We start from the raw sequence: 16127 nt of genomic DNA on the forward strand, positions 1-16127 counted from the left end.
CCGGTGTTGCCTCCTGTTCCCTAGCACCTCTGGAGCCCACTGTCTGGATCCTCTGGTCCATCCTGCTGGAGTGATCCTGGCCTTCTGGGATAAACTCCTGTCCCACTTGTAGTTCTGACTGCAATCCCAGGCCCCTCAGACCAACAGGCCTCCGAGGACTCAGGAAGTCCTACCAGGAAAAAGCCTGGGGGGTGAGGGCCTTGGGGCTGTACTTTCCTCCCTCCCCTCCTTGCTCTGGGCACAGAACCTGCCTAAGCAGTGGAGCAAGGATCTTTATTGCAGCTGCCTCCTTGTCCCCAGGTTGAGTGTAACTCCAAACTGGACCCAACCACCACAACCTTCCTGAAGGTGAGACACCCCACCCCCATCCCATGCTCAGCTGCAGGGAGGGGTCTGCTGGACAGCGTGGGATCAGGAGTGGGTGTTTGAACAGCTCGGTCTGTTGGGGTGTTGGGAAGGGGCTCCACAGCTTACCCTGCTGTTTCTTTCAGATGGCAGATTCTGGTGGTCTTCCTCAGGTGACACAGGTAAGACTCTTGGGCCTCCTACCTTTGTCACCCTTCCTGTCTGCAGGGGCGGGGGTGGAGGGATAAGGGCTCCCCGTCCTCCCCAATAGGTTCAGGAGCCAGTCAAAGCATGTTCTGTCCATCTGCTTACAGCCGGGGAAGCTGACTGAGGCCTTCAAATATTTCCTGCAAGGCATGGGCTACAGTAAGTACACCACTACCCACCCTGGCTGGGCAAGGGATAGGAGCACATTACCCATGCGCTGGGGAGTCTGTGGGTGAGTGCCTTCTTAATCACCTGCACCCCAAAGACTATGATTCTCTCCCCAGCTTCTACATACACTGTAAGCTGTGTGTCCCAGGCCAGCCCACTTCTCTGCCTGGGTAGAGCCTTAAATACTATTCTGAGCCCAATGTGGGGGCCTGTTTGGGAGAGAACTCTTCCCCCAGCCCTTGAGGGTCCAGTACCTAGGCCAGGTTCTGTTAGGGAAGCCTGTTTCAGATGAGTCACCCATGTCTTAATGGGCTTATGGTACCTAAAGGCCCTTTGTCACAGTAGAAGGTTAGCACTCAACCCCATGGAGTCTGGGCCTAGAGAAGGGAAGGGGACATCTGCATATTAGCACACCCAGACTTGCAGAAGGGAGCCTGGAGATCATCCAGGAACAAGGGCTAACCCAGCTTTCAATCCTCTATCCTTCCTGGAACAACACACACACACACACACACACACACACATTCCTGTCCCTCTTCCCAGCACACAACCATCAAGAAGCTCACTTCTCTCCCTCACTGTGGTGCCTCCAGAGCTTGGGCCTCCGTGGGCCAGCAATAGTTTATCCTTCCACCCTGCCAGCTTCTCAGGGAGTAGAGCAAAGAGAGGCACAGCAGGCAGGGAGAACCAGCCAGAATGCCACTCTGGGTCCCATGAGCTCTTGGAGCTTGGCAGACATCTGTGAGGCCAGAAAGAAGCAATAGTTGTGGGCACTAGAGTGTGCCCTTGGGCTTCAAGAGAACGACACCAGTCATCCCAGGAGTCAGAAGGGCCTCACTGTGGGAGAGCGGGTGGTGAGAACACTAGCCTGGGATGTGGCCTCCATGAGCCCTAAGCCACAGCCTGAGCCGGAGAAGAGGGCGGACACTGCTGTCGGGCCTGCTGTGTGGCTTCCGTGGGCTGCCATTTGGATGGGTTGCAGCAGCGGGCCTTCAGAGGTCAGCCCTGCCCCTCACTTTGTCTGTCTCACCTCCGCCCATCTCGGTACCCTCGGCCTGGCCCGGATCTTCACCATGTTCTGTGTCTCCCCTCCCTTCGCCCTCTCTGGCTGTCTTCTCTCTCAGTTGCACACTTGAAGGACCGAAGGCTGAGTGGAGGAGCAGGTAGCCCCATGGCTCTTCTGCTGATGCATGTACACCCTGCCTAGCCCCTCCCCTGCTCCTCGGCCGTGCTGCAGCCACACTGTGTCTGCTCAGCTCAAAGCCCCGGGATCCCTGCTCTTCCACAGACCCTGGTCTGCTGAGAGCTCCGTCCTGTATGGGACCTGATGCTGGCTGGTCTCAGAGCAGTCATCTTGTTTCTAGGTTGCTGCAGGCTGTGGGGGCTTCCAGAGCTTTGGGAGTTAGAACACAGCACTAGGTTTGAACACGGCACTAGGTTTGCCTTGCAGACATCATGTCTGCCCCCTGCCCAGCCTCCAGGTCTGGCCTTACCTACAATAGTAGAAGCAAGATTCAGGACAATCTGTGGCTGTTTGTGTCTTTCCCAGAAGCAGTCCTGCCCTCCCCCCCACCCCATCCCTGTCACTCTTTGGATGCAGGTCTAGTTCCCACCCCATCCCCGTCACTCTTTGGATGCAGGTCTAGTTGACCTCCCTATCCCAGCTCAGGGTGCCTACTAAGCACCTGCCCTGCTCTGGCCATAGCTCTGGGTAGCTGCTGGGACCTAGGATCCTGCTGGCTGCAGCCCATTTGGCCTGCTCACTGTTGCTGGCTGGCCCTGCATGCCTTGGCCTGGTATAGCCAGTGCCAGCACCCTGGCTTGGGATGGGCCTCTGTGTGTAGCAAGACTGGGTCTCACTGGCGCTTGGCTTACGTTGTCTCTTTCCCACCTGCCGTACCTGTCCCGCCTGTTCTCAGGACCCTGTTTTTGTCCACAGTGCCCTCAGCCAGCATGACCCGCCTTGCGCGCTCACGTACTGCGTCCCTCACCAGCGCCAGTTCCGTGGACGGCAGCCGCCCTCAGCCCTGTGCCCACTCAGACAGCAGTGAGGGAATGGGCCAGGTCAACCATACCATGGAGGTGTCCTGCTGAAGCCCTCGTCCTGCCCAAGATGCCCGCTTACCTGCCCCCAGGTCCCACTGCCATCTCTGCACCGGCTCATCTTCCCTTTAGTTTATTTTTGTGAGAGTGAAGGGGAGGAAATGGGGTTACTTCTCTTTTATTTAAACAAAAACAATGAGGGGATCCACCTTAGGACGGAGCAGCACAGCACAACAGTCTTAGATGGTGTGAGGGGCTCACCTTATACACTCCCATCTCACTCAACGTGGTCACTGGTTGGTACAGCTCCCCTCATCTTGGGGTGTGGCCAGGATATAGGATACAGCGCTGAAGAAGGCACAGCCTACCACCTGGAGCTGGCAGATGTGGGGTTTGAAGATGATGGGTGCCGAGCCAAGGCGCTGATGTGAGTGGGAGTCAAACCAGTGGGGAGCCTTGAACCTCAGAGTGTCCCTTTCCTGTAACCATTGCACCAAGCACACCTAATAGTAGAGAGGTAACAGCCGTGAGGATGGAAGCCACAAGAGGGCGCTCTAAGCAGACAGCCATTTTCCTGGTGCTCTCTGGGCAGGACAGGTGATCCGTAAGTCCAGCCAGGCTGAAGACAGAATATGGAGAACCCTGACATGGGGGCAGGAACCCCCATACCCTGCCACCACAAGGCCATGTCCCACTTTGAGGCAAAGGTCACCTGGTCTGTTATCCGTGTTGGCGGAGGTAAAATGTTGATTGCTTTGTATGCTGTGAGTAGCCCCTGAGAACTTCATGATTATCCCTTTGGGAGCTGGCAGGTACTGTAGGACCCTCTTGTCCCAGATTTCAACAAGTGTTTGTGGAAGTGCCCTGGTCAACTTGGACCAGTGTGTCACAGACATTACTTGAGAAATGAGCTCGTTAGAAAGATACAAGACAGAAAGATACAGTGACCTCTGCTTGCTAGAGGGTTTGGAGATTGTCTGGTTCTTGGGTGGGAAATAGCTTGAGGTGAACAAAGGCTCTGTGCCTCCTACAGCCCACAACTATGTCTGCCATCTCAGTCAGTAGACTCTCACAGCCCAGAGCTATTGTTTCAGCCTGGCCATTGGTTTCATCCACTGTCATCCCCAGAGAAGAAAGCACTTAAGTGTGAACATGGGGTGAGGTGATGTATGTGGTGTTGTGTGGGTGTTCTGAGGCAAGAGGACACTTACATCCATGTATCTGTGGCACATGCCACCCCTTTCTTTAACTGTAAGCCATTTCTAGACTGCTCTGGAGTCCAGTGGAGTGTATCCTATCCCCGGTTCTGTTCACTCGCGTGCTTCCGTGAATACTGAATGTGACTGTTTAAAGCTGGTAGAATTAATCCCTTAGTGTAGATATCACTTCAAGTATTGGACATCTTTTTGCTGTGTTCTTAAGATATCTATAAATACATATACATTATATATATATATGTATGTATGTATGTATGTATATCAGGTCCCCCTGTATGTGGCTGCCCATTGATGGTTGTCTTCTCTTTGGTCAAGATGAACTTTTAGTGGAGTTCATTACTTTCCTCTCTGTACAAAGTTAAGAGCCTAATTTTGTGTATTCTGGTGGCTGATAGGAACCTTTGAGATTACAAAAATGCAAAACAAAAATCCTTGTGAATATAGAAAGATAACTGTGCAGAAAAACTAATAAAGAAATTAAGTGTATGTATGTCGTGGTTTCTTATCACAAGGAAGGCTGAACTGTTCTGGCTGCCTGAGGCTCAGATGGAAGATAGTGATCGTTTCTCTGTACCGCTAACATCACTGCCTGTTATACACATGTGGGGTGGGGGAGCTTGAGCAATCTCATTCTGTAGCCCAGGCTGGTCTCCAGTATCCTCAGTGTTGGAATTATGTAGGCCACCCTGCCTAAATTTTTTTTTCCATTTTCGGGTGATAGAGATTGAACCAGGGTGCTTACACATGATGGGCAAGGTTCTACTAAGAAGGCTATATACTCTGGTTGAGATAATTTTACCAGTCCTGACGCTCTGTCTCACAGCTGAGCAGAAAGCTTAGCCAGTAAGACCTCTTCGAGGCAAGGGCACACCACTTTTTTTTTTTTTTTTTTGCTCGGTTTTAGTTGCTTTGGGGACATGGTGTAACTCTGTAGCCTAGGTTTACCAGGAACTCCCAGTAATCCCACTGTCTCAGCCTCCCAAGTACTGGGATTAAACTGCCAAATTTTACTATTTGTTTACCTGATGTAAGGTTCTATTTTATGCAGGGGTGTGTGTGTATGCGCGCGCGCCCTTCTAAAGGTTTGTGTGGGAGGAGGAGGGATGTGGAAACCCTTCCGGCCACTTCAAACCCACCTGTAAACCGACTAACGGAAGGAAAGTCGGTGCAGTAGATGGTTAGCACAAGAGGTCAGTCACTGCACCCCGCTCTCTGGGAGGCAGCACAGAACCAGCCTGTGGCTCGCGCACGCGCGGTTCCGAAATCGGAGCGGGTTAGTAGGAACGCCGAGCTCCGCCCCGTCCGCTGGCGTCCCGCGGCGCCGGAAGCGCAGCGAAGACCCGGCTGCTCGCAGCATGGCTGCCCCCGCCAAGCGCGCGCGGGTAGGTGTCGGGTCGCCCCTTGCCGCTCCCTGCCCTGTAACACGAGCTGCCAGCGCGCCCCTGCCGCTCCCGGCGGGGCCCAGAGGCGGAGAGCACGAGAGTGACGCGGTGGCCGGCTTTCTGCGCTGGTGCACGCGAGTGGGACTGGAGCTGAGTCCCAAGGTGATGGTGAGCCGGGAGGGCACTGTGGCCGGCTATGGCATGGTGGCGCGAGAGAGCGTGCAGCCCGGGGAGCTGCTGTTCGCAGTGCCGCGGTCCGCGCTTCTGTCTCCCCACACCTGTTCCATCAGCGGCCTGCTCGAGCGAGGTAAGGGGCAGGGGACTGGCTCTGAGGCTGGCAAGGGAGTCGCGCTTGGACATTCACCCGGTGTCTTCCCTAGAGCGAAGCGCGCTGCAGAGCCTGTCAGGGTGGGTGCCGCTGCTGCTGGCGCTGCTCCACGAGCTGCAGGCCCCAGCCTCACCCTGGAGCCCCTACTTCGCTCTCTGGCCTGAGCTGGGGCGTTTGGAGCATCCCATGTTTTGGTGAGAGCCGAGGGTGAAGGGCCGGGGAGAACCTGTTTCAGTAACATTGCTCTGGGGACTGCGTGAGAGCGGCAGGCTGTGAAGGTGCCTAGGTGGGCTGTTCTTGCAGGCCGGAGGAAGAGCGGCTGCGCCTCCTGAAGGGTACAGGTGTCCCAGAGGCCGTGGAAAAGGATTTGGTGAACATCCGCAGCGAATACTACTCCATCGTCCTACCCTTCATGGAGGCTCACTCCGATCTTTTCAGCCCTACTGTTCGCTCCCTGGAACTCTATCGCCAGCTCGTGGCTCTTGTGATGGCTTATAGGTAGGTCAGTGATTAAAACCTAGAGGAACAGACCCTCATCTTTGAGGGGGAAGGTGGGAAAGAACAGTTAACTTCCAGGTTCTTCACCCAAGACTGAGCCTTAGCTAAATTCTCTCTGCGACAGCTTTCAAGAACCGCTGGAGGATGATGATGAAGAAAAGGAGCCCAACTCCCCCTTGATGGTGCCTGCTGCAGACATATTAAACCACATAGCCAATCATAATGCCAATCTAGAGTACTCTGCAGTGAGTGGACCCCTATCCCTGGTCAGGTTGTGTGCATTACAAGCCAAATCACTGGGCTCCAGACTCCTTCTTGACGATGTAGTGAGATTAGTTCTCCTGTGTGGATACACACCCTAAGCCCACCAGTCACCTCAAGCCCTTCCTGTGAAGGGCATCATGGAACTGCAGTAGTTCAGTACTATTCAGAGGTGGGATGTTCATGGGCCAGTGTCAATTCCGTATGGAAACTTGAGAAGGCGTACGTATTGGCAAATGATGTGAGCCTTGTGCCTTACACCTGTATCTTAGGAGGCTGAGGCAGGATTGAAGATCCCAGGCCCATAGCTTCCAGTTTTAGTCTACACATGTAAAAACTTGTTCTCCAGCGTAAGATGTGACTTCTTTGCCTCCATTTCTAGTTTGACACGAGGTTTAACTTGTTCTGTTTTTTGAAACAAGGTCTTAATATAGCCCTGGCTAGACTCTGGAGGTTGCCTTCAGAGCGCTGTTGTGAATCACCACACCTAAGCTTGTGGTTTTTAAAACCTAGTGCTGTAACTAGGCAGATACTAAGCTGACCTCTAAAGTTGGTTTTAACCCCTTAAGTAATGCAGGGCACAACAGTAGACAGTCTGTGGCCTCAACCCATAGTTCAATAGGCTCTTCCAAGAGGGAAGTGGTCTTCATAGGCTGGTGGGGGCTAAGGTGTGGTCCCAGCTTTATCCTTTTAACCCAGGGTTATCTCCGGATGGTGGCTACTCAGCCCATTCTTGAAGGTCAGGAAATCTTCAACACATACGGGCAAATGGCTAACTGGCAACTGATTCATATGTATGGCTTTGCTGAGCCCTATCCGGACAACACAAATGACACTGCGGACATTCAGATGGTGACAGTCCGAGACGCCGCACTGCAGGGTGCGTCTGCCCATCCCAGATTCTGTATTACCTCTGCTGACAGCTTGCTAGAGTTGTCTGTTCACCTCATCCATTACTTTATAGGAACAGAGGATGAAACTGAAAGGCTGCTCTTAAGTGAACGCTGGGATTTCTTGTGCAAACAGGAGATGGTAGGGGAAGAGGGAGCCTTTGTGATAGGCTGTGAGGAGGTGCTGACTCAAGAGGAGCTAGCCACAACACTTAAGGTACAGGGTTGACAGGGTATGGGGTGCTGGTGTTTGGAATAAAACCAAAAACAAGGGGGACCTACTTTCCCTACAGTGGTGTGGCTGTCTTGAAGTCATCTCAACTAAAGGTCCTGTGTTCCTTCTAGGTACTGTGTATGCCTGCTGAGGAGTTCAGAGACTATAAAGAGCAAGCTGGATGGGGAGAGGAAGAGACTGAAGACAGTCTGGCAATCACAGATATCCCCAAGCTCCAAGAATCATGGAAACAACTTCTTCGAGACAGTGTTGTGTTGACCCTACAGACCTATGCCACAGACCTAGAAACCGAGCAGGGCTTACTCAGTAATAAGGAAGTCTACACCAAGCTGAGCTGGCGGGAACAGCAAGCCTTACAGGTCCGCTATGGTCAGAAAATGATCTTACATCGGCTGTTGGAGCTCACAAGTTAAGCAGTTGTCCTGGGAGCCTTTTAAGCTCATGTTCTGTTGCTTGGGAAGGAGGGAAATGTGGGACTTTGGCTATTAGGCAGTCAGAATCAAAGGAAAAGTAGCTAAAGGTAATCTTGGATTGACCCAAGGCAAAAGTTACATGTGGACTTGGATTGAGATCAGCATACTTAAGAACATGCTATTTTTACTAATGCCATCAGATTTTCTAGAAAATAAATATGGGCTGAGTTCAACTTTGAGAAGCTCAACCTCTCTTAAGCACATTTCCTGTAAAGTATGACAGATGTCTTACCAGTGGCCTAAAGTTGATTCTCAGAGTCACAACACACCTTTCAAAATGGAATTGTTTCAAATAATAAATCATACCAAAACAAAACCCACACACACCTAAATTTAAGTTTTGAAATATAGTTTAACCACACAGATTTTCCTAGCCCCAAAAGCTTCCTCCCGTTGACACAGAAACAGAATACAAAGGTTTCCTTACTATGGGTGGTTAATATTCCAGGGAGGCAGGAGATGTTGGCTATGTAGTGGCAGGACTCCAAAAGGATGAAGTAGTACTAGGAAAATCTGGTCATTAAGAACTGACTACTTCCCGTCCACTTGTAGCACTGGCTGCTGCTACTGAGAAAGGCACAGTGGACTCGTATGCATGTCATGACTTTAATGTTTACCATCCTCACATATACATGAAAGCTGATTAAGGCCCAGAAACTACGAAGGCTACAAAATATAACATGGGCCTAGCTGTTCATGGAACATTTGCAATCCTGATCCTTTTATGACTCTTGTTATTTAACTGGGCTATACATGGTGATGCAATGAACCCCAGACCAGAGATGGTTTCCTTTTCAGGTATGTTGTCCCTTAGGACCATGAAGCAGGTCAACTACTTTGCAAAGGCAAGCAGGACCCCCTGGGTCTCAAATGTGAAATCTTCCTGTGCTCCCAGACTATTAAAGAGCCTATCAAGTCTACATTTCGAACTTAAGTGTTTAAGCTTCCCTAGCTACATTTAAAAAAAAAAAAAAAAAAGCATGAATTCAATGTTTTGCTATTCTTTGGAATGCCATGGGTGTTGGAAGACATGCTGCTATGCCCCGAGACAAGAGCATGCCATCATTACAAGGTAGTTTACATACATACTTAAGACACTTTGCACAAACCCAAGAAGTTCCAGACAAAAGCTTTCTCTTTCATATATTTACACAAGTTCAAAATGATATTCACAGCATCTTCTAAATTTTGGCCAAGAGTCAAAAAAAAAAAAAAAAAAAATGCATTTAAACTTTGGAACTTGCCCACATAGACAGGAGACAACCCCAGCAGTTGGTGGGGCAGACGCCTGAGAACCAAAGGGCTAGGAAAGTCAAGAGGAGTTTAGAGGATTCTTCAGTTTATGAACTTGGTTCAGCAGGACCAAGGCCGATGCCTCTGCGAGGGATATACAGTTCATCTAGCTGGCACCGGTCCCCTCCATTACTTGCTGAGCCTGCTTCTGTCCCATGCAACACTGCGCAACAGATTGGAATAACCTGGGAAGTGGAGACAAGCGTGAATTAACTTCACAACAAACTTCAGGCTAAAGTTCTCTTAATCTTGAATTAGCTGTAACTGCCCTTTAACTCATAGTCCCAAATTAGAAGCATTCTTTTCTGTCTCCCCACTTAGTAATTAACATTTCAACTCACTTTTCAATTTCTGGGGCACAGTGTACAAATTCATGGTTCCAGAACTTAAATGCTGGGTTTTTAATCAGCTCAATGAAGGTGATAAGAAGACCCCAAGGATGTGGCCTATTTACAATCAACCGTTCCAAGAGAACCCTAAAAAGGTATAGAAGAGTTAATACATAAAAAACAAATTCACAACTATGCCTCCATTGCCCCTTTCCCCGAATTCACATAGAAGTTAGCATATGGAAATAAGTGAGATTCTTTATATATGACAAGGGCTGGCTAGAACCAATTCTTTATTCTCATACCTTTGCTGCTGAAGCTTTAGACAAACAAAACGGTACACTGCCTTCCAAGTATGCAGCAAGCACAGATGGAGGTAAGAACCATGGGCATTACCATTTAGTTGTGTGAATAGTTAAATTAGAAGTTCGTATGCACACACTATTATGCACTAATTTCCAATCCTTTACAGTTTAAACAGTATGACCCTACTGTTTCCCCTTAAAACCTTAAAAAATAAAGTACCAAAAAAAAAAAAAAAAAAAAAAAAAAAATCAACAAGATTCTGTATAAAGAATGTTATTCCCACTGCTACCACCAGGAGGAAACTAATGTTGGTTTCATTATAAACTAGTCCCCAGCATTTCGGGGAAAACTACTGTCATTATCAACTTGCTTTGTAATCCCTCAAACATGGTTCAGCAGGACAGAGCTCATTTCAGAATACAGACGAGGAGCACACCATTAATCCTAGCACTTGGGAGGCAGAAGCAGTTGGATCAACAAGTTTGAACCAGCCTGGTCTACATAGTGAACTTCAGGACAGTCAGGTTTACAAACAGAATACAGGAGAGAAGAGCATAAATAAATCTCTCTCACCTTGTGATCTGTTCCTGGATTGCCTCAGTGTTCGCCTCAGCAAAAAGGTACAACATGGTGCAGCTGAAGTAGTGAGTGTGGCTGTTCGGGTACCGCAGCTGGTTTGCAATTGCATTTAAAAAGAGATACCGGCCTAAAAATTAAGGGAAACTAGGTTCAGTATTTACTCTGGAAGGCCAGTATGAGACACAAATAAATCTTCATAGGCTTTGGTTTCTTAAGGGGACCGATACCATCAGTCAGACACAATTAGCATGGTGGGCCTTGGGCAAGGATGGCATACAAATTGTGAAGGTTATTCTAATTTGGACACCAACCTTTTTTTTTCCTTTTGCTTCTGTAGGTTTTATTTGCAGTCTATATTATGAATCAGCAAAATTCTGACATTCTTCTAAAAATTTCTTTACTGAAAATCTTGAAGGACCACTGTTTTACATTCTACAGATTTCCTTTAATGTCACAGCAATGGCAAGCTAATTCTGCATTGTCAACATCCAACTAGTTAAAACATTTCATTTAATGTAGTACTTGAAAAATTACTGTGTGCACATGTACACAATATCAAACACAACAAAAGCTATGTCTTCCTGACAAAAACAGTCCTGACTCTAAAGCCCTTAGTGTAAGATTCTTGCCCCTAAAGATCCTTACACTTTGAAAAGGAATGGTATCTTGGTAGAATAATGAATGGGAGAAAGGGTATCAAATCCAGAATCTTCCACTATGCCCAAGTGGCAATAGATCTCATCCGTTGATTACTTTGTACCTTTTATCATTTGTCTAAAGGATGATAACATTCAATTCTACACAAAGAACTATAGAAACCAAGGAATGCTGAGAGTAGAAAAACTAGTCTTGTCTTCCCAAAGAAGAGGACAGCAATTGGCTATCCAATACCAAATGGTCAGTCCTGATAGAAAACACACAGGTAACAATTATACAGACTGAGCAGGTTATGTTAATATAAGTAGTCTGAAGTAACCTAGCAGTTTTGCCTGACATGCCCCACTCCTAACACCATGGTGGCATACTAGCAACAGACTAGCTACATATGGCTCTCCTAGACCAATGACAAAGCAGTGAAGGGTGCCCTGAAGAACAAGTTCAAAGCAAAAACCAAGAAAACTTCATGCACTGAAGCATGACCTGCTGATCTTCAAGGTGAAGACATGTTATGGCAGACTGAAATCATCCTTACGTCCTGGGGACAAAACTATACATCCGGTTGATAAAAAGACATGCCCCCATATATGTATGTATACACACACACACACACACACACACACACACACATGCATGGAATAACAATAAAAATAGGAGGCCATGAATTTTTAGGGGAAAAACAAAACAAAAAACTGAGCAGAGCCTACTGAGTACCTAAGCTGGGGATCCTGAATACTGACCACCAAAAGCAATAGCTCAACCAGGACACAGGCCGGTGATTCACACTGTACACTTCCTACAGAAGTCCTTATCTTTTTATTACCGATATCTTGGCTTACAGGGCAAGATTTGAGGCCTATTATAATTATAAAAAAGCATTTCTTATTGTAGCTAAAAGAAAATTTCTAGAATCTTGCGATTCTATCTGTGGAAAAGTACAGAGAATTAATTTGATGGTGCAAATGGCCAGTTTCACTCACCCTCAGTATCTAGGTCCACAGCCAGATTCTGGAAGATGTCCATGTGTGCTGAGTGGGTGATGGTGCTCATTGAAGGCGTGCTGCCCTTGTTGTGGATGTGCGCAATAGCCTGAGTCCCTACATAGAGCACCAATGCATTGATGAGCTGGAGGTTGTAGCGATTCCCGGGCTCATTAGATACCTAAATGGGCAAGAGAAAACTTAAAACTGCGAATAACACTTAATATTTCATTAATTCTTCCCAGAGACAGGATCTCACAGTGTAGCTCTGGCTAAATTCAAACACAGAGATCCATCTGCTTCTGCTTCCCAAGCCTTCTTATTAGATCATTTTTGATATTCTTTGTGATTTAACTATAAGAAACTTGCTCAAGATTGTGAGCTATACAAATGTACAGCAGCCCCAAGAGTGATTCTACCAAAAGACTTGTGTTCCTTTGGAAAACCAACTATAAAATAAATTTCAAGCACAACCTCATATAACTTTAAGAGAAAGAAGTTGCTGCACACCATGCTAACACTGGAAAGCCAATTCCACTTCAAGTCACTCCACAAAGGAAATTTAACTACAACCACTCTATTTAGAAATGCTGGTCAAGTCTTACAGAAAAGTGGTTTCATCTATAACTGGGTCAAAGATGAACTATTAGTAAGTATAGAACCCACTTAAGCTCATCCAATGAACAACAATAATACTTGGGGATGTGTATATTTCCAGAGATGAGGTCTTGCCCTCAAGTTGACCACAGGCTTTTCATGTGTCTGTCTGTCCGAGTGTCCTCTGTGCTAAGGTAACTTAGCCACATGTGTGTACTGCCACATTCAACTCCAATGTTTCTAAATCTCTAAAGTCAGGTTGAAAATACGAATCTGAATAGGACACAAAAACTGCCCTGTACAGAAGACACAGCAAAGAACTTAAGGCAACCCAACTAACCTGTAGGTTACTACGCAGATCAGACAGAAAAGTGACCGGTGATCGAGTTTTAAGATAGGAATCCAAATCTTTTTTGAACTGAGGTGGCATCACTCCAGTGAAATTGGTGAGAATCCGAGGTGCAATGTTGATTTCGCTCAACATGTCCACCTGGCACAAATAGCAAGAATCAGAATCAACCATAGAAGTTAAGAGACCATACCTTTGTTAGGATGGCTTTCTAGAATTATACATATGCACAGACTGTGATTACTACAAATCAACCTTTTCTTGTCACGCAATGTCATGCTATTTCTCATTGTTTGAAAAGAAAGAAAATTCAGTGTGGGACCAGGAACTGCTCAACTATCACACTCATCAAAATTTTAACAGAATTAGTTCCTCTAAAAGGTCAATACTTAAAGTGTATATGTGTTGGAGAGGGTGCCACTAAGTATACTGATTATCAGAGAAAAGGCTGAAATGTTAAGATAAAAACTTTCCCTTTAAGAGCTGCAAAGATGGTACAGTGGTCAAGACCCCACTACCTTATTTAGGCTTCTGCAGACTCCCGTATGTACATGCAACATATAAACTCAAACCACACACCTAAAATAATAAAATAAATCTAAAGAAAATAACTTAAAAAGGAAAAAAAGGGAAAAAAAAAAAACACCAAGAAAATAGAATTTAAATCCCCAGTAAGACTATAGCAAAAACAAACAGACAAACATGTTCTATTGCTAAAACTTTACCTTCAGATTAGGAGTGAATGGGTCTGGGAGCCTCATATTTCTTGGGAAGGCACTCAGGATCAAATTTCTTAACTGGATACAATTAGGAGGGATCACATCACAGAATCCATAATGGTAATCACAAAGGAACTCTGGGAAATCATGCAAAAGAACTAGCAGCACTCTTAGAGTACCCTACATAAAAAGGGGGAAAGTTCCACACTAAGAAAGCAGTATTTTTTTTCTCCATTATGAATTTTAACTCATGTAAAAAAAAATGTCATAAGTATATTTTAGTAACATTAAAAACAACAACAAAACCTATAGGCTTTAATTAATACATACAGTTAAGATTATTATTACATGCAGAAGTCATGAAAAGGTAGCTTTAGGAGCTGAAGCCTAATAAAGTACACAGATATTCTGCCAAAAACAATGCTGCCACACCATCTTCAGGAACTAGAAAAAGGACTAATAAAAGTAAAAATGGCAAACTAACTGAAGAAAATAACAAAAGTGAGCCTCTTCTAGTTAACAAGTTTAGTAAATTCAACAATTCTGATATGTGGGTAGGAAGAACACCTTAGCAACCTAAAATAGCCTCGTATGTTTAATAAGGCCCTAGGTTTCATCCCCAGTGCCATAGGGGAAAAAGCATAAGGAAACATGAGCAAATTACTGGAAGGAACATGACAAAAGGATATATCGATACATGAAAATCTCATTAAGGTTAGGTAGTGCATGCTTTTAAATCCGGCAAGAGAGAGACAGTCATGAGGACCTCCTGACTTTTGGGTAAATCGGGGCTAAATAGTGAAGCCCCACCTCAAAAATAAATAGTTAAGATACTTGTTGCTCTTGCAAAGAATCAGGGTTTGCTTCCTAGTACCCACATGGTGGCTCTCAACTATCTGTGTCCAGTTCCTGGGAATCTAGGATCCTCTTCTGTACTCCCTGAGATTGCAGCAAATGGCTAAGATGGTGGTGGTTGTGGGTGGAAGTGCAGTGCAGGAGATAGAAAAGAAGGGAAAACAACTTCCCACTGAAAACCTACAGTGGTAGGTGCACTTGTGCCACTAGAGTGTCCTTAACTGACCTCTGAGTATCAAATGGCACTGTAAAAGCATGACAACAGTCCCCACAGAAAAACTCCTCCCCAGCTATAAAATGTAAATAAAAATTACCTTGTAAAGAATTTGCATAGGTTTAGTGAGTTCCACATTTCTAAGGAAAGGTGCTAAATATTTGAATAAATCAATCAACAGCTGTGCATACATAGGCCACCCCTAAAAGAAAGAAATATACATGAGTTGTAGTAACATTAGAAGTTCTTTGGCCACCAGAAACTTGCCCAAGTCACTATACTGTATCTTAACTATAGTAGCCTAACTTGAGATCCTAGACTGGATCCTAGCAAACTGAAGAATATTACCTCTGTGTGGATGTGTCTATGACCCTAACATACTGCAGGCTGTGGAGGAAAACGAAGTTCCAAGCCAGCCAGGAACACAAGCATCCAACAAAACAAAAGACTTAAGTATTACTTTAGCGAATAATGTTATCTGAAATAACAGAGGACTCTAGAGATTTTGGAAAATATTTAACTTTGTGCCTATAAGAAAACTAAAGAGAAAGGAGACTACCTTGAGAAATTTTAGATATAATATCAAACCAAATGGAGGCTATCTGTCGTAATTCAGTCTTTTAAGTTCTGGATCAACCATTTCTTTTCTTACTCCCAACTCCTAATAACCTCAATTATAAAATTGCTGATTTTATAACCCCAATTCTGTACTTTCAGCCTACTTACCCATGCATGCGTGTGTGTGTGTGTGTGTGTGTGTGTGTGTGTTGCGCCATGGATTGCATATGGAAACCAGAGGACAAATACATTAAGAAGTTGCTTTACTTTCTTGCCCAGTTTATTTCAACACATAGTAGTTCCATTTTCCTTTGGTCTGAAGGACCACATAAGGATACTTACTATATATAGTACTCCTTTGCCATTTAACTGTACAATGATGGGCTGGAGAGATGGCTCAGTGGTTAAGAGCACTGACTGCTCTCCCAAAGGTTTTGAGTTCAAATTCCAGCAACCACATGGTGGCTCACAACCATCTGTAATGAGATCTGATACCCTCTTCTGGTGTGTCTGAAGACAGCTACAGTGTACTTATATATAAATCTTAAAACAATGACAAACTTCTCCTATTAAATACTGTTCACAACTCCAGTATGAAGAGACCGACATAGACCATCCATAACAAAACTTGAAAAGCAATGCCT

The 16127-nt window shown here is 46.0% G+C and overlaps 3 protein-coding genes across 18 annotated transcripts in view; 2 read left to right on the forward strand and 1 right to left on the reverse strand.

Annotated features, from left to right (window-relative positions):
- The window catches only part of NDRG4 (NDRG family member 4), a gene marked incomplete at its 5' end in the record, with an annotated part of 34976 nt that extends 30655 nt beyond the window's left edge, over positions 1–4321 (forward strand). For 4 of the 8 annotated variants that reach the window (XM_080937406.1, XM_080937407.1, XM_080937408.1 and 1 more), the window contains 5 exons: positions 301–348; positions 492–527; positions 660–711; positions 1845–1883; positions 2660–4321. In XM_080937406.1, coding sequence (XP_080793532.1) covers positions 301–348; positions 492–527; positions 660–711; positions 1845–1883; positions 2660–2814 — 330 coding nt within the window. In that variant the 3' untranslated portion in view covers positions 2815–4321. The remainder of the gene's footprint in view (positions 1–300; positions 349–491; positions 528–659; positions 712–1844; positions 1884–2659) is intronic. The other 4 variants (XM_080937409.1, XM_080937410.1, XM_080937413.1 and 1 more) reach the window with 2 other exon arrangements.
- Positions 4322–5325: 1004 nt separating this feature from the next.
- On the forward strand, positions 5326–9069 carry SETD6 (SET domain containing 6, protein lysine methyltransferase). The gene is made up of 7 exons (XM_080937124.1): positions 5326–5669; positions 5743–5884; positions 5994–6188; positions 6313–6433; positions 7149–7329; positions 7414–7556; positions 7685–9069. Exons 1-7 carry the CDS (start codon positions 5336–5338, stop codon positions 7985–7987), a joined length of 1419 nt encoding a protein of 472 aa, XP_080793250.1. The 5' UTR covers positions 5326–5335; the 3' UTR covers positions 7988–9069.
- Positions 9070–9173: 104 nt separating this feature from the next.
- Positions 9174–16127, reverse strand: part of CNOT1 (CCR4-NOT transcription complex subunit 1) — a 74846-nt gene continuing 67892 nt past the window's right edge. For all 9 annotated transcript variants that reach the window (XM_080937122.1, XM_080937121.1, XM_080937116.1 and 6 more), the window contains 7 exons: positions 15026–15127; positions 13863–14036; positions 13129–13278; positions 12192–12372; positions 10549–10681; positions 9682–9816; positions 9174–9525 (listed from right to left, as the gene is read on the reverse strand). In XM_080937122.1, coding sequence (XP_080793248.1) covers positions 9447–9525; positions 9682–9816; positions 10549–10681; positions 12192–12372; positions 13129–13278; positions 13863–14036; positions 15026–15127 — 954 coding nt within the window. In that variant the 3' untranslated portion in view covers positions 9174–9446. The remainder of the gene's footprint in view (positions 9526–9681; positions 9817–10548; positions 10682–12191; positions 12373–13128; positions 13279–13862; positions 14037–15025; positions 15128–16127) is intronic.

Source organism: Micromys minutus (genome assembly GCF_963924665.1).
Source record: "Micromys minutus genome assembly, chromosome: 24".
NCBI classification, from domain to species: Eukaryota; Metazoa; Chordata; class Mammalia; order Rodentia; family Muridae; genus Micromys; species Micromys minutus.